The following is a 19,335-nucleotide window of genomic DNA, read 5'->3' as shown; positions in this document are numbered from 1 at the left end:
GGCTGCGTTCCGGTGCCCCATTCACTCCCATTATATGGATATACGCAGATCTAAATATCTCCCGAAGTAGGGTTTAATCCCGGGAAACGGGATTCCCGGGAAATCTGATCAAGACTATTTCACGATTCCCGGGAAAGGTTATGACGGGAAACGAGAAATATGTATTTATTTTTTGTTACACGTGCGCTTCTATTGTTGTCTTACGTTAACGTTGAATTCAGTGCAGCAGTAGGCTATAGCCTAGAAATCCACGCACCCTAGCGGCAGCAAATGTCATTTGCAGCAGTAGGCTACCAACCTCCTAATGATGTCTGCAGCCAGCTTTGTTAGGCCGTAAGGTGAACCCTGTTATCGTTTCATCCCGCTCCACAGTCTGGCATCTACACAATCTTTAGTTCATAAAACATAACGAGTCATGCTAAGCTACCCAAAAAAAGTTCGTCGCAAAAATTCCAGTCGATTGCCGATGCGTCTATGTTTTATGCAGAACTAGTTTCTTCAGAGCGTAATAAGATCTTGGTCGCGAGTGGTGGCACGGTTGGTCACGTGATCGTTCTACACCAATACCGTAGCTGCTTTTTGGCAGATAGGCTGTCCCGCACGCAGCTCACTTGATCACGCAGCAGAATTGATCATTGCAAACTTTGTTGATATGGACATAAACTGTGTTTCTTGCCCTAATAATGTTACAAATAATATAAAACATGCTGGGAACGCATATTTGAATGATATCGATACATTACTTGGGCAAAAACAACAACAACAAAAAAACAGCTGTTTCCCGGGATCTGATTCATCTAATTTTCGGGAAAAATATTAAACCCTATCCCGAAGGACTAAAAATGACGCAAAAGTTATATGGGTGAGTAAACGACCGTATTTTATGCCATAAATAAATAAGGTCCAGGTTGTAAAAAAAACAGTAGTTCCCCTTTAAAGGCACAGTCAACTGAGTAAGTGAAATGATCTTATCTGTAAACCATTGTTGAAACCCGTGCGCCACAACTTTATACTATAATATCAGTGTTTATTAACTTCTAACTTCTAGTAACATCATAAAAGTAAAAGAACCGTTCATTGCACACCCACTGAATAAACATAAAACAACAATATAAAACTCTGAACAAGGCCGGTGTCCATCATGAGCTTTTAATCTTCTTAGTTCAAAGTACATTTTGCCGCCAATACGTTTTTTTTTTTTTGATTTCTCTTTTTTTACTTAAACACGAGTTTGAATGCAGTAATCTGGTGTGTTAGTGGAGTCAATTTATATATATATATATATTTACATATATATATATTGCAGTATTTCTACTTTACCAGCAGTAAAGTATCTGAACACGGCTTTTTATTCCCTGGACAAACCTGATATCTTACAGCCATCTTATAACATCCCTGTCGCTGACACTGCCTTGCCTTTCAGACGGCACAACAACCACAGACACCGTGTCTGGAGGGGGGGAATTTACGTTCATGCACTGAAATCATCTCTCACGGCTGCGTGTGATGCATTTATGAAGATTCCTTTTCTTTTTTCTTTTGTTTTTTTTTTTTGTCTACTGTGAGAATCTTTAAAAAAATAAATGCAGATCTTCTTAACGTGTCTGCTCAGAAGATCGTATCCAGGGTGGGAACAGCATGGTCCTGTGAGTCCTCAGCAGTCGTCCGCCACGCGGCCGTTTTAGTCCTCATCGCTGCCCATGTCCAACCGGTCGAAGTCTGGGTCGTCCTCGTCCAAATCCAAGTCGTCAATGTCCTGGAATAGTGACTCGTCCACTTCAACGCTGTTTCCAGCTGCAGAGGAAGAAAGCAAGTACGTGTTACAAGAAACCTGCTGCGGCTCTCAACAGTTAGCAACAGTTAAAACCTGGCAAGCAATTAAAAAAAATACTAGATTCAAAGGCTGAGTGGAGCAAGGAGTTACAGCGATGGACATAAGGGTGAAATTTAAGGTTTTGAAGAACTAAAAGGAGACGTAAAATCGAATAAATCCGGACGTATTTAGGTTTTTACGAGTGAGAGATTTTAATAAAGATACGAAGATAAGACACAGCTGATCATAAAAATAGTTGAGCAAGCAAACGGCAGCAGTTTTATGTACAAAGATTCAAACTTTCTGGGTTAAAATTGATTCCATACTGAGATATGCGAGTCCTAGAAGTTGTCTTGTTTTGTATCGTGGTGGAGCGGTGCGTAGAGCGGACCATGACCTGGTTAAAATTTAAGCTTCTACTAAGAACCGTCTCTAGACTGAAATAAAAAAAAACTACAAAGAAAAATGGCTGTCAATTGAGATATCAATAGATGATATACTGGCGATGGAAAAATTTTACATACGCTATATTGCCAAAAGTATTCACTCATTGTGACTGACTCTGCGGAAAGTTGGCAACCTCTGTGCACGACGCTCCTCAGCATCCACTGACCCCGTTCTCTTTTATTTTACATGACCTGCCCCTTCGTGGCCGAGTTGCTGTCCTTCCCAATCGCTTCCACTTTGTTTTAATACCACTGAGTGTTGACTGCGGAATATTTAGTAGCGAGGAAATTTCACGACTGGACTTGTTGCGCAGGTGGCATCCCGTCACAGTACCACGCTGGAATTCACTGAGCTCCTGAGAGCGGCCCATTCTTTCACAAATCCACCAAACACAACAGATGAGGATGCAACAGCGACTCTCAGGCACTAAATACTACCCAACAATCAGACAGAGCCAACACTCTCTGCTGTCTCTTCGTTTTGAGGTTGGAAAGTCAGTAGATATTCTCTGCAGAGGCGCTTGTCCATAGAGACTGTGCAGCAATTTACGGCTATTTATGTAATCAATTAGCGTTAGTTTGCCAATAGATTCACCTGTATGACAACAAGACATTATCTGAGATGGATTAAAAACACAAAAAAAAACAATGGAGCCACAAGTGTGGACCAAATAAATGTAAAGAAATATTAAAAAGCGCTTATTACCGTCTTCAAGGAACTGAATATCAGAAGTGTCCAGGTTGTGGTCTGTCTCAAACAACTGTTTACCTGGTAAGGAAAAGTTAACATTACGTTAAGGAGAAAAACAAAAAACACTTATATAACATTACATTTGCATAACCCAAGCATATTTGTCCACTCCCATGTTAATAACAGTGTTAAAAACTTTGAAAATATCCCTTTTGCAGAACATTTACTATAGATAAATAAATGTTGTTCAGTGTCGCGTCCCGTTTTGTAATTTCTTAAGTAAATTAATGCAAAAGTGTAATATTTCTGTTTCATTTATTTTAATTAGATTATCTTTGTCAACTGTCAGGACTTGTGTGAAAATCCGCTCATGTTTTGAATCTTTTTAATGGAAATAGAAGCATCTGAGTGACAGAAGTCAGTCTTACCAGTGAGTTTGATTTTTCCCGTCTGCTCCTCCTCTTTCTGTCTTTTCCTCCTCAGCTCAGCCATGTCCTGCTCAAAGCCGGCTTTCCATGCCAAGAAGTTTTCAATCGTCACCACTGTTCCCTGGAACGCCACCTGTAAGAGAAACACACCGTTATACAGCTATATTTAGGACAACAGTGTCTTGATCTTTGAATATTGAGGGTTGGACGATCTTAAATAAACTAAATGTCCTCCCCTGGAGATTCATAAAGGCTTTTCTTGTCTTACTTGTATTCACTTAGATCACGTGTGCAATGTGCGTCTGTATCAAGTCCAATAAACATTTCTGTCAAAGTTAACGTAGTGTTATCAACCAAAGAAATGTTCTGGTCATCCAACGCCATAAACTCCCTAACCCCGTGTGGAATATTTTCTCCTTGACGCCGTCTCAAGGCGACGTTTATCTTCTGTGAAAAGCAGCGCTCAGTATTTATTACGGTTTTGGCGACGCCTTTGCCTGCGTGGACTCGATATACTCCGTTTCGTGATTTATGTTTTTTGGTGGTGAATCAAGTTGGCAGTAATGAATAACGATCTCCTACCAATACGTCACCAAACATCCGCGCTACATAATTTGCAAATTGCCTGTCTGACTGACGTAAAGTACTCCCACACAGAAGACGTGTTTAGTCAGGTGATATTGGTTCCTCTTCTTCTTGCTTGATTCTTGCTTTTTGGCAGAAGAAAAAGAAGTCGGCTTCTTCTCTATGATGCTAGCCAACCACCGTTAAAACAGAAGAGGAAGAGGGCGTTTTGACACTGGTGGGATGTAGTTTTTGTTTCTGGCTAAAGATCTGGCTCGGTTTAAAAATGCTTGGCTCGGCCCCCGACACCGATGTGAGGTCAAACTTGAATTCCCAGAAAAGCTTCTTGTCCAGAAACATGCACGTCATCTTCAAACTCGAAGGAACATTTTGACTGAAGGCCACACGGTGCAAAATCTAGTATTACCCCAGTCCCTACCTTCTCTGCCTCCTCCGCTTCTTTCTCTTTCCGCTGCTTCTCCTCTTCTTGCCGGTGTTTCATCACATCTACGATTTCATTAAGTTTCTCCTGAACAGCCGTCACCAAGGTGAAAATCATCACCATGCCCAGGTTTTCTTCTGCCTGCAGAGAAACCACACACACATTAACTGTTAACAAATAATGCATCTTAATCGAAAAAAACTCAACACGCTGGACATTTGTGCACGGACAGACCTGCTGCTGCAACAAGGTGAGGACGTCCTGCGTGTCGGCGTCTTCCAGATTCTCCTGGGAGTGGATTTCCCACAGCGGAGGCTCGTCTGGGTACTTCTCAACATATGTGAACTTTAACGTTGCTTCCACAGCTGCAAAAAACAAAAGAGGATAATATTTACTTGTTTATTTTTCGTGCGATGGATAATCCTTTGCAACTTCTCGCATAAATTATACTCACTTTCTCCATCTTCCCCTGCGTCTGACGTTACGTTGATGGTAAAGCTGATGGGATCTTCTGAGAGTACTGAAAGAACACAGGAAATTAACATCATTGTCATAACATCTACAAGCTATGATTTAATAAACAAGCCTATCTTAATTTACCATATGCCAGCTAATAACTCCACCATGTAGGAGAGACTGACACAGGCACATGCAAGCTACTTTAAGGACAATAACTCCTATATATGTTTGGAGATTTCACTGCAAATCAATGACTGACCCGTTCACAATAATAACACTTGAGTGTACTATTTGAAATGCTTTGTGGAAAAACCAATGTGTCAGTATTGCAGTGGAGTGAAATGCATTTTAAAACTCGCTAAACTAAACAGGAGCTCAGTGGATGTGAAGTGTTTGGTGGTTTTGCTCAGTTTGAGAAGAATTAACCGCCACCACTAAGGCCTATATATATGCATAAACCGTCGGTATTAAACTTAAAATCGACCACAAATCTAAACAACTGGTTGCCAGTGAAAAATATTATATCACCTTGGTTGTATTTACGCTTTAACAACCACAGAAACACCAGTTAGCTACCTGGCGCTGCTAGCCGCTGCTAGCCACTGTCATGTCTAACGTCTCATTTGAAGCAGTTCAAACCTGTGAAAGAGTCCGGATAGATGGACTCTATAGCTTCTAGTTCATTCCGTTGCTCTTCGGCGTAGTCCGTCATTTTATTTATTTTTTTTTTTTTTTAATGTGTGTGGCTGTAGGTTATCTGGAAGTTGGCAAAATCATCCCCGCTATGTTGAAGCTAACACGCCGTGTCCTGCTGCGTGTACTCTCAGTCAGTACCAACCGCCGGTGGCGTTCGATGAGATCGTGGTTCGTGTCTTTTGGTCTGATAACGTGATATACAGTCAATGCTGATAACCGAGCAATCGATCGATGTCTTCTTCTTCTTCCTTTTTTTTTTTTCTGCCATCCGCCGTGTAAAATTATTAAAATATTATCACAACGACCCCACTTTTTTACTTTTTTTACATTTATGATGACGCAAAGAGAACACAATCGAACAAATTAAATAGAAATATTATTATTTTTTTGGTTTGTTTATTCAGAAAAGGTGTAAAAGTAAATGAACTTAGACTTAGATAAACTTTATTCATCCACAAGGGAAATTGCTTGGTCACAGTAGCAGTAACACTCTTAAGAACCATGGATAAAAGAAAGATAAAATAAAATAAAATAAAAATAAGTAAATAAAAACTAGTAAAATAAAATAAAATAGTATAAGCAAAATGTACAAATTAGCATATTAGTATATAGACAAATGTACAAGAAATAGAGATGGAAGAATATATATTATATACACAGGGATGATAGCAGGGCCTGAAGTTAACTTTTTTGGCCACCAGCCACTGTGGCAGGTGGAGTTTGAAATCCACCTGCCACAGTGGTTTTTTACCAGCCAAAATTTTTTTGTGCCTAAAATAAAGGTGAACGACTCAGAAAATGCATAAGAATGGTTCTTGAACTTGTACAGAATACACATTAAAGTGCTGTCTGGTTATTAACCAACTTAACCAATCTCATTTATGACTAGACCTACATAATGATTACAACTGTATCTGACCTGGTGTTGTGGCAGGCATTTAGGATAAAAAATAACATAAATACAAACAGCCAATCATCTCACTGACGGTCTCATTTATTTAGTTAACTGCAATCCATTAGTCACTGTAGTGTATTCAGTTTAATTTTTTTTTTTACATTTTAGATTTTAATCACATTTATATCAAAATAACTATTTTTAAGTTTGTACATATTATAAGTTCATGTTGCTTTTTAAAGACAAGAGTCTAATATTTTGACTGAATAACATTTAGATAAACATTTAGATAAACTTCAACAATCAGTCAGGTCACTTGCTCAGTTTTGTGTTGTCTTGGCTACCCGCCAACGTGGCAGGTAGATTGACAGTTTCACCCGCCAATCACAAAAGTTACCCGCATTTGGCGGGTGGGCGGGTGCCAATTTCATGCCCTGGATGATAGTAAGGTGCAATAGTGTCCATTACCATGACTAACATGGAGTTATCTGATATAGAAAGGTGAGTTGCTACAGCTGGACTGAGAATGGTATGAAAGTAGTCCTGTAGCGTTCAGTGTGGGAGCGGAGCTGGATCAGTCTGTTTGAGAATGAGCTCCGCTGCCCCTCTATTGTCTGGTGTAGTGGATGTGACGGATTGTCCATGATGGAGATCAGTTTGTCCAGTGTCCTCCTGTCCCTCACTGAGACAAACATCTCCAACTCACTGCCCATGACCAGCCTTTCGGATCAATTTGCTGGTGCTGCTCCCCCAACAAGCCACATCAAAGTACAGTAAACCCTTGTCTTCAGTATCTGCTGTGACCCCATGAACTAAATGGTACTTGTCACTATCTTATATCTCAATTATAAAGCTTATTGTATTGTCACAAAAGACTAAGAAGTGTGACTAAAGTCAGATGATTGTTTTATCCCAGTTCAGATACGTGCTTCACCCCAGGAGACATGTTAATGACTGTTTTACCTCAATGTGCACTCATGAAAGAAAGTCAGTAATGTTCTAAATTAACAAAACTTCAAAACACATACATTTGTGTCCCGTTTTATTTCATTTTCCAAGTTTCAAATTTTTAAAACACAACGTCATCATCATAAGTGAACATCATGCCTTATCTTGAGAACTTTTTGGAAGCTTGTCGTTTTATTTCAACAGAGATTTCCAAACCCCTGCTGCTGGTCCACGTGCAGGACATAGATCCAAGGAGACGAGATGTGAGCTCTGGAGTCATAACAAAATAGAGCGACTGTTGACGGCCTTCATGAGCAGAAGACACGCCACACGACCCGCCACGTCAAAAGGAAAATACACAATAAAAGAGTTTGGTGCCCAAGGAGGAGACCGTCCTGAAACAAGCAAGTTAATACAGGAAGAAAAAACAAAGTGCTGCAGACTGTTACACAACGTATAGTTTAATATACACTGACCAGCCTCTTTGCTGGTGAGTGTATAATATGTGAAATAAATACCAGTCTTTATTTAATGATAAAACTGCAGCACTTATCATGAAATGTGTCGTGACCGTTATATATTATTTCAAAGTAGTGTTCCTCTTGGTAAAAACCATTTGAATGGGTTGTTATTGATCCATGAGCACAAATAGTTAATTTATAAATTAATAAAGCTCAGGAATCTCTCCCCCGCCCCAAAAAAAAAAAAAATTACACACAGAATCTAAAATGATGCATCGTCCCAAGCTTAAATATCATCATATAGTTGATTTTTTTTTGGGTGTAAAGGTGTAAAAAGGCTGCAGAATCAGACTGCTCATGCTGAAATACTCATGTAATATAATCAAACTTCCCTTTCATCCTCAGCAGCTTCCAGCGAACGGCAATAACTTATATTTTCTTCAGGAAAAGCAAGTATTATTTACATTTTGCAAGGGATTTTTTTTTACAAAAACTACACTTTGGTGTGTTTACTTGTGACTGAACACGTGTGAAATGTCAATCCGGCACACCAAATGTAGTGATAAACTGCACCATTTGACAAATCGCAAATGGATATTTGGAAAAACTGACAGATTTTTTTCAAACCTTATCGACCTGTTACTGTCCTCAAAGGTTACTATTGAACCTGCGACACAGATACCACGCAAAAATTAAAAGGCACATTGACAGCATATATAAAAATTAATTCCCAGGTGTGCTGGAACATCACAGCAGGGATTATTATTATAATTTATCCCACAGCATTCATTTGAAATCCAACAATATCCTCCAGTTATAACAGTTTCCAGAGGTTTGATGTCCGGTAAAAAAAAAAAAAAAAAGGGCGGTCCTATCCGCTACAGCGACTCCCGTGTGGAGAGCAGCCGGCCTCTGTGCTCGCAGTCTGTCCTTCAGCTGCTGCTGTTGTTGTGCACGGGCCTGGCCCTGGTGCCGACCCCCTTCCTGTACTCCAGTCTGCGTTAGTATAGGCTCCAGGTCTGATGATGATGCTGGGGCCAAAGTGATGATGAAGAGCTAGAGGAAGAGGTAAAGACGTCACTAGGGCGTAGCTGCTTTCCACACGCACACATTCAGTCCATCTTCTCCTTCTGGACCAGCTTGGGAGCGTCTACAAAGTCTCGTCCATTGAAGAGGATGAGGCCGCCGGTCACTACGCTGGCCGTCCCCCAGAACAGGATATAAGCCAGAGTCTCGGTCCACGTGTCCCCTGGCGAAAGACAACAGCCCACGCCATGTCAGAGAAAGAATAGTGGGAAACTTGCATCTTCTGCGTGTGAGTATTGCATTACGTCTTACCAGCCATTAGGAGGCAGATGATACACATGGAGAACGCCACAACCATAATAACAGGCAACTGGAAAAGGACAAAGACGACAAGAGTTAAATAAGAATTTAAAAAATGAATTAAAATGCTATTTTCTGGAGCCTGTCTTACCATCAGGAACTTCCAGTCTTTGGGGTCACACAGTGGGGTCGTCCAGTCAACTTCATCCACAGCAAAGTTGCCCAAGAACAAATCAATGGAGTCCTAAATTAAAAAGAGGCCGTGTGAAGTGTTACTGTCCTCTGAGGTGATTTAGAGCTGGAATACCCAGCTGAGCTGAGATGTCCTTTGATAATAAATACCTAGTTTTCCTGCAAGGCTAAATCTTTTAATTTTTACTTTACAAATTAAAGACAAGGTCGATCCACATAAGATCAAAATCACAGACGATTATAACCAATTACTAATAAGTCCTCAGGTAAAACTAGTCCCATGCGAACTGGGGTAAAGATTAGCCGGGACCCACCTGTCTGAATCCATCAGAGAAGTTGTTCTTGTAATATCGGATCATGGAGTTCCAGCCGTCCATCAGCAGCCCCCACTGGGTTCTCTTCCCTGTTCTAAAATATCAACACGACGTTCAACACCTGAGAAACTCAATCCTGCCTTCCACTTCCTTGATAGCAGAGTTGGAGCACGGGCCAGGACGACAAGAACAACTCAGACGGATGAAAAGAAAAGAAAAGAGTCGGTTGCTTTGTGAAAACTGACCTGGTGAAGTCCGTCTTTAAGGCCCCGGTACCGGCATACTGCTTAGCACAGGCATCAGCGTTGTCTGCCCAGGCTGCACAATGAAAACAGAGATCACACCGTGTTACAATACACTGATCAGCCTCATCCATGTGACCTGAAAGGTGGCTACTGAAGCTGCTGCTGTGTGAGGGGAATGCTCACCGTTCTTGTACATCTTCTGAAAGTCTGTCTGGTCCTCAATCCGTTGGCCCGTGTGAAGGACTCCCATTTTCTGCAGGAATACACAAAAAAAAAAAAAAGTTTGAGTTGCAGAAAGTAGGAAGCTCCTGTAAGGCATCTGTGGAGGCTGACATCTGTATCAGGGATGAACAAGAGCGGGAGTCCAAGAATCTGGTGAACAGCTTCGTCTCATGGTGCGGAGCGAACCACCTTCTCATCAGTACAGCTAAAACCAAGGAGATGGTGGTGGAGATCTGGAGGTCCAGGCCCTACCTGCAGCCTGTAACCATCAACGTGTAGAGGTGGTTCAGACCTGTAAGTACCTGGGTCTACATCTGGATCACAATATGAACTGGTCAGCTAACACAGACTCAGTATACAAGAAAGGTCAGAGCCGTCTCTATTTCCTCAGGAGGCTATGGTTGTTTAATGTCTGCTGGAAGCTGCTGCTGGACATGTTCTACCAGACTATCGATGCCAGTGTCTTCTTCTACGCTGTGGTGTGCTGGGAAGGCAGCACTAAGAAGAAGCAGGACACCTCCCAGCTGGACAAGCTGATCCAGAAGGAGGACTCTGTGGTAGGGGGGCAGAGCTGGACTCCCTGACATCAGTGGCAGATGCAAGGACCTTGGACAAACTCTGGTCCATCATGAACAATGTCCACAGTCAGGCAGAGAAGCTTGTTCAGTAACAGACCGCTGTCTCTGTCCTGCTCTATGCACAGGTTGAGGAGGTCGTTTGTGCCTCAGGCCATAAGCGTCTACAGATGTCGCTGCAAATGTTCTGCTGGGAAACTTTTGGACCTGGCATTCATTCATGTGGATGTTACTTAGACATGTAGCACCCACCTAGACCAGACCAGGCACCCCCACCCCATAGGAATGACACTCCTTGATGGCAGCAGAAATTTTGAGCACAGTTTAAGATAGTTTAAGATTATAAGACTGGGAGAGATTAAATTAAGGGTGGGAAAATGAATCCTGACTATTTTTCCTACCTGCAGCTGTGACTGAAGCGTTCGTTGAGCCAGCAGGTTTTGGATGACGTTGGTGCGGTCCAGACAGTCCATGCAGTTGCTCCGAAAAGTTCCCTCTTGGTTCAACAGTACCTTCCCATCTGCATCCACCAGGAAATATCTGAGTCCACACGCACAACATTACTCTCGTGTAGAGTGCATCTATGTCTGCCTGGTGAGTTTGCATAATTGCACAGAAGCAGAATGCAAAACAAAACAAACAAACAAAAAAAAAAACACACTGACCCAAATTCATCTTGGATTTCAGCGACCATGTCCAGTAGAAGTTGCAGCCGGTGCCACCTCAGACGACTGCACTCCTTATGGAAATCAAATGCTATGTACCTGCAGAAAAGCAGACATGTTTCGACTTGACGCCAGCTTTGATGTTAGACAACGAAGAGGAATAAGACACTTTGATACTGCAGGGACGTGGTTTCTGTTCACGGTAGACCTAAAATAAATAACTACAAAAGATCAGGCTTGGCTGAAGCCCGATATCGATCCGATCCTTTTAAAAATGCCGAGATTGGTCCCAAAACCGATCAGGACGTCCCTAATTAAAGCCAAAGGAACTAAGCGACCCAGAGCCACATGTGAAGTGCAGAATTATCTTACTTGATCATGCCATTACCCAAACTGGTCACCATCTTGTCAAATTCAACCTCCAGTGGTTTTTCTGAACCCTTTTGGTTGATCTGTAAAAGAAGAGCAAACAGTTAATGTGTAATAATACAAATGAAAATCAGTCGTTTCTAACCAGTGAAGCTGCTGGCGACAGAATTAACAGATGATTTTTACCAAGTTCAGGATGACTTGTCTTCCATAGAGAATAATTTGTGAGTCAAAGTGTCTCTGGAATCCATCCAGCTAAGAAAAAGAAAAAGACGAGACATTAAACTGCGTGAGAAATCAAGATAAAATTACAAATACACACACGGCACGTGATGTGATGTGATGAGATGTGATCTGTGAAAAGAAAACATACGTGGTTGACCGTTTTGCTGATCTGTGGTTTGGGTTTGTACTTGAGGTTGGGCCTTTGGGACCAGTAGAAGGGGATGGAGCCTCTCGTCTATGAGCAAAGATGAAAAAAGGAGATATATTACATATCACGGTCCAGCTTCAATTCACTGTTTATTGTCACTGTAACATGTGCAGTCCATTAAAAGTTAAAGCTTAACAAAATGTAATAAAAGGTAATAAACTATGATATAATATATGCTGAGACATGAAAGACAAACACACACAGACATATGCAATCGAGGAATATGAAAGAATTACGCTTTAGCAGCATTTAATACCTTAATAGCTGTCGGACAGAAACTATTTTTCAGCTACAGGTAACATAACTGTGGCAGGGTCGTGTGTTCATTATAATTTAGTTTATATTCTGGGTTAATGTTGTACCGTATGTCAAGATCTGTTGGTACTAGAGAAGTTTCAAGATCAATAATTGTGGAGATCTGTTCCTTGATGAATTCATTTGCTTCTTCCTCAGAGCTATGACTGGATACCGAGTTAAGGTCAAACTCTAGGCCTGGTGCCCTAGTATGCATATGTCTTTATGATTCAACCTTTGAGTGCACACTTAAATCTCTCTAAAGCCCGATTTGAACGGGACTATTTTCACCTGGGGACGTCATGTGATTCAGACATGCACATTCGCACGGGAACAGCAAACTCTGTGTTTTACTCTAATTTACTAACCATATTTATGTCTCTGCTACTTTCCGCGTCACGTTAGAGGACATTTTACACTTTTTGACAGCTTCAGTTACTTTGCGAATTCTAATTGATAATAAAAATATCTATTTTTTAAAAGCAAAACATGATGAGAGTATTGAAATTACGAACGACCTGGCAGTATTTAAATCAGCCCCACCTTTGCCAATCAACACATTAATGCTTGATTTAATGATTTCACCCGTCTAAATGCGTGAACGGGTTGACGGCACCTCGACTTTGCTCCCTAACATCTGTCCAGACTTTTATTTACAGCACATCCTTCATAATTCTTAAGTGACAAGAGGCAGAAAATCAAACAAAAGTCTGCCAATTGGATTAGTATTATCACAGGACCTCTGTGTTACGAGAAATAGGGTAGGTAATTTGCGGTGTAACTTTTACTTTCCAATTTACAGACATGACCGATTTGCACGGGATTAAGATCACGGACGACCTCCGCTATTATTACAAATTACCAGACAGGGCGTTACCTGAACAAATGAAGCCTTGGCACTGTTGTACTGCACTATCTGCTCTGTTTCCACATAGTTTGCAGGATGTCCTTCTGAATCGATGCCTATGGACAAAAAAAGAGAACCGTTAGTGAAACCTAATCTGTTCAAAGTCCCGGTCTGCTGAAACAACCATCTCCACTGAGATGACGAGCCTGCATAGAATATTTTTGATTAAAATCACCTGAATGTATATTGCTTCACCTACAGGATTACTGACAACCTTTTAGTAAAAATTATTTTCTTTTGTTTCCCTGTGATAAAGGATAAAAGTCATTTTTTATACGTATTAAAATAGGAATGCAACGAGGAGCCCTAGAGCCAGAATGAAACCAGAGTGAAAGAGTCCAGTAGAAATGAGGGGTCAGAGGTCAGAGGTCGACGGCGGTTACCTCGGACGTAGTAGCGTACTCCGGCTCTGAAGCAGCTCCTCCTGGAGATAATGCACCACTCAAACACCTTTCCATTGATGCAGCCTGACTTCATGGTGATAACTAGCGGACGGATGTGTTAAAGAAGCCAACGATGCCGACGGTTTCGTTATATATATATATATTTTTTAATCAGATTAAACAGGACAACAGTGAAGGATACAGCCGTGGACGACGGGATACACAAACTTGTGTAACTGCAAAATTTAGAGCAGTGTTAGATGATGACATGTTATTATTCAGGCTCAACACCGGCTCGGCTTTCCTTCCCTAAAGTGCATCCTGCTGTCATGTGTTCTCACAAGCACCTGACCGTCCACACAGCATGAACTATTTCAGCTATTTGAATTCCAGTAGCTCATCTGTTGGATCTGACCACACGGGCCAGCCTTCACCACCCACATGCACCCATGACCCTGTTCACCACTTTGGGAACAACATTTTGCAACCATTTTCTGAGACAGGTCAAGCTTCTTTTTTTGCGTAGGTGGAAAGCCAGTCTGGTAATCAGCATAAAAAAGGGTTAAAACTAAAAAAAAAAAGGTAGAATTTAACATTAGCAACATTTATTTGATTTTACAACCTGCTCTTTGACTTTGACTTGATGATTTTTGTCTTCAATCAACATATTAACACTCAAAGATGAATGCTTAACAAGTTTAAGGCTTTAACTGGTTCATCCAAACAACCTTTCAAAGTTTTAATTAGTCCCTCAATGTTCTTTTTATAATTGTTTTCATTTCTAAGTAAGCTTGAAATTATACGACGTTCCCACACTCCTTTGTATCCTGAAGGTGGTGGACCAATAAAAAAAGGTATAAAAGAAAAAACACAACACCAGCCGACAGAGTTTATGGGAACAGAAGCATTGCATTTGATGTTATCGGAGTTTATTCAGGAAGCACTCACTGTATTCCCCGGCTTGGCATGAATCAAATCAAAGTCCAAAAGCTTGCAAATTCTCATCTGACCCCTGAAATAATAGCCTTCTCTTCTGTAAAACACTTCCTTGCTAGCTAGCCTGATTCACCTGATAGAAAATTGAATCTGTGACTTAAAACATAACATCTTACCTCTGGCTGTGCAGTGAATTCCCTCAACAAGTGGCCATTCCAGACAAAACGCTGATCAGCCTGGAACAAGAACCGCTATGATATGTTAATATTAAGCCATATATACAAACTGAAAGGCGGAGGTAGGGGGCACAGATAGATAGACATACAACAAACGGTTGTAACCCATTCCTGAGGACCGGTACAGCTTACCCTCTCAAGAAGGCTCATCTCCTGAAACTCAGGGCTTGTGTTAGCCAGGCGCTGGAGAGTGTGAGTCAGGTCATAGTCTGTCGCAAAGTAGAAGCCATCAGTGTGAAGCACGGCGTTAATCATGGACAGGAAGGTCTTGTTGTCTTGCACCTGCAACAGAGGACAAATAAAACACTGACTGAGAATGTGGACATATGGAAAGCAGCAGCCTTCCTTCAGACTGATCTGAGGACTTCTCAATAGACGACATCTGAACGCTAGATCATTGATATGAGAATCAATTAATGGTTTCAAAATCCAAAAGAGAGATGAGAAGGTTAGAGACAGAGTGGGGCAGATGGGAGAGTAAAATTAGTGGAGGGGAAAAAATAAATGCAAACATTGGAAATCTGACTGTAACCCAGAGGGGTGTAAGAACCCCAAACCCCAAAGATGTACCACATCTCCGACCCAAAGCAAAGTCGAATTAGGAATGTGTTGTGGTTAGATTTTTGCTGTAACTGAGTCTGATTTTGGTAACAATAAAAATGACACAACTAACTAACTTACAGCTTATGCAATGCATCTTTAGGCACAAGACTTCAGATTGTGCAACAACTGAAAAGGAACTAATGGAAAAAATAAACCAGAAATATGTAGCCCCAGCCCTGGTCTGTCAGCAGCACCAGGGCTCCACAGCCGGGGACAGTCCTCTCCCCCTTCCTCTTCACCACCTACTACCAGACAGAGTCCTGCAACCTTCAGAAGTTTACTCTGGGGGCAGTAGTAGGATGTATCAGTGATGGTGAGGAGGCTGAGTAGAGAACTGTGGTGGGAAACCACAAAGGAACTGGCAGTGGACATGAGGAGGAAAAAGGCTCCGGTGATCCCCGTTACCATCCGGGGGGGCCCAAGTTGGACATTGTATCTATGGACAAATATCTGGGAGTGCACACTGATAATAAACTAGACTGGTCAAAGAACACAGAGACACTCTACGTTTTGAGGAGATTGAGGTCCTGCAACATCTGCAAGACAATGCTGAGGATGTTTTATGAGTCTGTGGTGGCCAGTGCGCTCCTGTACGCCGCTGCATGCTGGGGCAGCAGAGCTGAGAGTGGCAGACGCTAATAGACTCAACAAACTGATCCACAAGGCCAGTGATGTTGTAGGGGTGGAGCTGGAGTATTTGAACACAGTGTATACCTCTGTATATTGTGAATACTTGTGCAATATTTGTTTATTTTTCTTTGCGTGCATTTTACTTTTATTTGACTCCGTTGCCTCGCAACTGTCAATTTATGGAAAACTATTTCCTGGAAGGGTTAATAAAGTACTCTGATTCTGGTTCAAGGTCCAAGTCAACCTTTGAGACAACCAGCAATCAACCTACACGTTGGTGGACTTGCCGTAATCCTAGGCACACTGAACCTTAACACCAGCCTTCAGTTTCCATAAAAAATAACTAAATTAAAATGTGCTTTATACTTCTGCTGAGGCATTTGATGTCTCAGTGACAATAGTTATAGCTAATAGTTATCCTAACTTATTATTTTATTATCTTAGGAGAGATTCCAGATCATTCTCAGAGAACTCTGAGCAAGGAATGGACGCAAACTCTTATCTTAGTGAGGAGGCGTGGTTGACCTTGTTGCTAGGTATGAGTCATAACAACTCTTTGCGCTAAGAGTCTTTGGGAAAACGGCCCCTGATCAAATACAGTTATGAGATTAAACACCAGTTAAAAGACATATAATCCTACCTGGCTGTCTGTCAGGTGCAGTATCGTCTTCTTATAGGAAATAATGTCAAAGTCCAGGGCCTTCCACACGGCATGACCCAGAAAGTCTCCCACCTTCTGTTTCTTTGTGATGACGACCAGGTACATGCCTAATAAAAAACAAACAATGGTTGGAGAAGAGAAACAGCAACACAACAACAACAAAACTTCTCTAGTGGATGATGCTTTTTCCCCCCCAGGTCATTACCTGCCACCAAACGTATAGTTCCCATGAGTCCACTGATTGGCCTGGTCTCAACTGATGCAGGGATGTCCCTCCTTCCTGGTGACCACAACAGGAACGCAACAATAATTATTGATGGTGCATTCAGAAGACAAGATGCAGAATCGCTTAAACTACACTATATTAATTACTGATAGCGATGTGATGAAGAAATTAAAATTTTCCCATGCTTCTGTACATACTGCTCCAGATCAACATTAGAAACTGAGCTCATTACTACAGCCAAGAATTTTAGAGAGTGGAGTAATTCTCTTTAACCCCTTCTACCTCAATACAACAGTAGTGGTGTTTTTTTATTTTGCACCCGCCAAGTGTTAAACAGTTGTGACTCATCGGAGAATGGACGTGGGCCGCCTGAGGGTGTCCTGTTGTGTCTGGGAACAGGATGTTGTTAGTGGGAGGGCCTTTGAGGGGAGGGGCCTCTGTGGATCGTCCCACAGGTACTTGATCAGTTTGGGATCTAGTGAATTTGGAGGCCAGGTCAACACCTTGTGCTGTTCGTTGTTCCTAAAGTGTTTTTGTGTGTGAGCCTGCTGGGGATGGCTGCTGATACCATCAAGGAGTGTCATTGCTATGGGGTGGGGGGTGCCTGGTCTGGTCTAGGTGGGTGCCACATGTCTAAGTAACATCCACATGAATGAATGCCAGGTCCAAAAGTTTCCCAGGAGAACACTGAATCGTCACAAGATGGTCAGTGTTATTTACTTCTCCTGCTAGCTAGTGGTTTTAATGTTGTGGCTGATTGGTGTATATATTAAATTAAACAAACTGCTTTTCCATCTCATGTGTGCACTGTCCTTCAAACTACATGCTGCTGCAACACTTCCAGTCCCCTTATCTTATCCTAAACCTCACTCCGAGGTTCCTACCTGTGAGAGTCATCTCAGTTGACACCCTGTCAATAGCCAGGACATCCACGGAGCCATCGTCTAGAGCCTCTATGTAAAACTTCTCAGGTGTGGTGTGCCTGGTGGAAGAGAGAAAGTTGACAACAGCTTCAAAACATCCGCAGACGTTATGTCAACAGCTGGACAGAATTAAAAACGCAGAGCTAAACACACACAAAGCTGTCGCTAACTGAGCTTTAAGTGACACGTTCACGGTCAAAACGAAGCCGACGCACAGAAACACGCGACTCTTCATTCAGCACAGACGTAAAATAAAGCTACGTGGTGTTACAGCGGCTGGACACTTACAGGCTGAAACTTTCATACGCCCTCGCCATCTTGCTTTGACTGACTGCAGGAGCGCGTCTTCTTCGCCGTCTTGTTGTTGCGCAGTGACTGGCAGCATCCAGCTGGTTGGCCCACCACCGCCACCCTCTGGTCAAAGGTGGGAATTACACATTAGACTTAAAGCAGGGGCGTCAAATTAATTTTAGTTCAGGGGCCACACACACTATACTGCCAAAAGTATTCATTCACCCATCTAAATAATTGAATTCAGGTGTTCCAGACACTTCCACGGCCACAGGTGTATAAAATGAAGCACCCATGCATGCAGACCTCTTCTAGAAACATTTGTGAAAGAATGGGTCGCTCTCAGGAGCTCAGTGAATTCCAGCGTGGTACTGTGATAGGATGCCACCTGTGCAACAAGTCCAGTCTTGAAATTTCCTCGCTACTAAATATTCCACAGTCACAGTCAGTGGCATTATAACAAAGTGGAAGTGATTGGAAATGACAACAACTCAGAGTCAAGAGTCAATCGCTACAGACCTCCAAACTTCATGTGGCCTTCAGATTAGCTCAAGAACATTACGTAGAGAGCTTCATGGAATGGGTTTCCACGGCCGAGCAGCTGCATCCAAGCCATACATCACCAAGTGCAATGCAAAGCGTCGGATGTAGTGGTGTAAAGGACGCCGCCACTGGACTCTAGAGTGAGAGAGAGAAGCAAGTGAAGCAACCAAACATGCTTCTCCATCTGGCAATCTGACGGACGAATCTGGGTTTGGCGGTTGCCAGGAGAACGGTACTTGTCTGACTGCATTGTGCCAAATGTGAAGTTTGGTGGAGGGGGGGATTATGGTGTGGGGTTGTTTTTCAGGAGCTGGGCCTGGCCCCTTAGTTCCAGTGAAAGGAACTCTGAATCCTTCAACCAACTTTGTGGGAACAGTTTGGGGATGGCACCTTCCTGTTCCAACATGACTGAGCACCAGTGCACAAAGCAAGGTCCATAAAGACATGAATGAGAGAGCTTGGTGTGGAAGAACTTGACTGGCCTGCACAGAGTCCTGACTTCAACCCGACAGAATGAA

General features: G+C 42.2%; 2 protein-coding genes across 2 annotated transcripts; both read right to left on the bottom strand.

Annotated features, from left to right (window-relative positions):
- Positions 1-1,526: 1,526 nt before the first annotated feature.
- rwdd1 (RWD domain containing 1) lies at positions 1,527-5,691 on the bottom strand. Its single transcript, XM_084556909.1, has 7 exons — positions 5,483-5,691; positions 4,839-4,904; positions 4,619-4,749; positions 4,382-4,525; positions 3,379-3,511; positions 2,966-3,028; positions 1,527-1,794 (listed from the first exon to the last, which is right to left on the bottom strand). The coding sequence occupies exons 1-7, from the start codon at positions 5,553-5,555 to the stop codon at positions 1,682-1,684; spliced, it is 723 nt and encodes a 240-aa protein (XP_084413035.1). The 5' UTR covers positions 5,556-5,691; the 3' UTR covers positions 1,527-1,681.
- A 1,787-nt stretch (positions 5,692-7,478) lies between these two features.
- sacm1lb (SAC1 like phosphatidylinositide phosphatase b) lies at positions 7,479-18,300 on the bottom strand (the record flags this gene model as incomplete). The annotated part of the gene is made up of 20 exons (XM_084556895.1): positions 7,479-9,092; positions 9,182-9,239; positions 9,321-9,413; positions 9,676-9,769; positions 9,921-9,993; positions 10,104-10,173; positions 11,119-11,257; positions 11,383-11,481; positions 11,755-11,834; positions 11,938-12,006; positions 12,125-12,211; positions 13,356-13,441; positions 13,769-13,870; positions 13,971-14,004; positions 14,881-14,940; positions 15,073-15,222; positions 16,814-16,941; positions 17,040-17,114; positions 17,945-18,042; positions 18,272-18,300. 20 exons carry the CDS (start codon positions 18,298-18,300, stop codon positions 8,956-8,958), a joined length of 1,761 nt encoding a protein of 586 aa, XP_084413021.1. The 3' UTR covers positions 7,479-8,955.
- Between the last annotated feature and the right edge of the window lie 1,035 nt (positions 18,301-19,335).

The sequence above is a fragment of the Chelon labrosus genome, assembly GCF_963514085.1.
Source record: "Chelon labrosus genome assembly, chromosome: 12".
Classification (NCBI taxonomy): Eukaryota; Metazoa; Chordata; class Actinopteri; order Mugiliformes; family Mugilidae; genus Chelon; species Chelon labrosus.
Note: the sequence above shows the minus strand (reverse complement) of the source record. Positions and strands in the feature narration are given on the sequence as shown.

Bases quoted from the DNA above. Each gene is read 5' to 3' on its own strand.
- rwdd1 (XM_084556909.1), bottom strand. From the start codon at position 5,555: ATGACGGACTACGCCGAAGAGCAACGGAATGAACTAGAAGCTATAGAG. The intron at 4,905-5,482 runs GTTTGAACTGCT...GTGTTCTTTCAG, and splicing joins CTATCCGGACTCTTTCACAG to TACTCTCAGAAGATCCCATC. The intron at 1,795-2,965 runs GTAATAAGCGCT...CTTCCTCTGCAG, and splicing joins TATTCAGTTCCTTGAAGACG to CTGGAAACAGCGTTGAAGTG.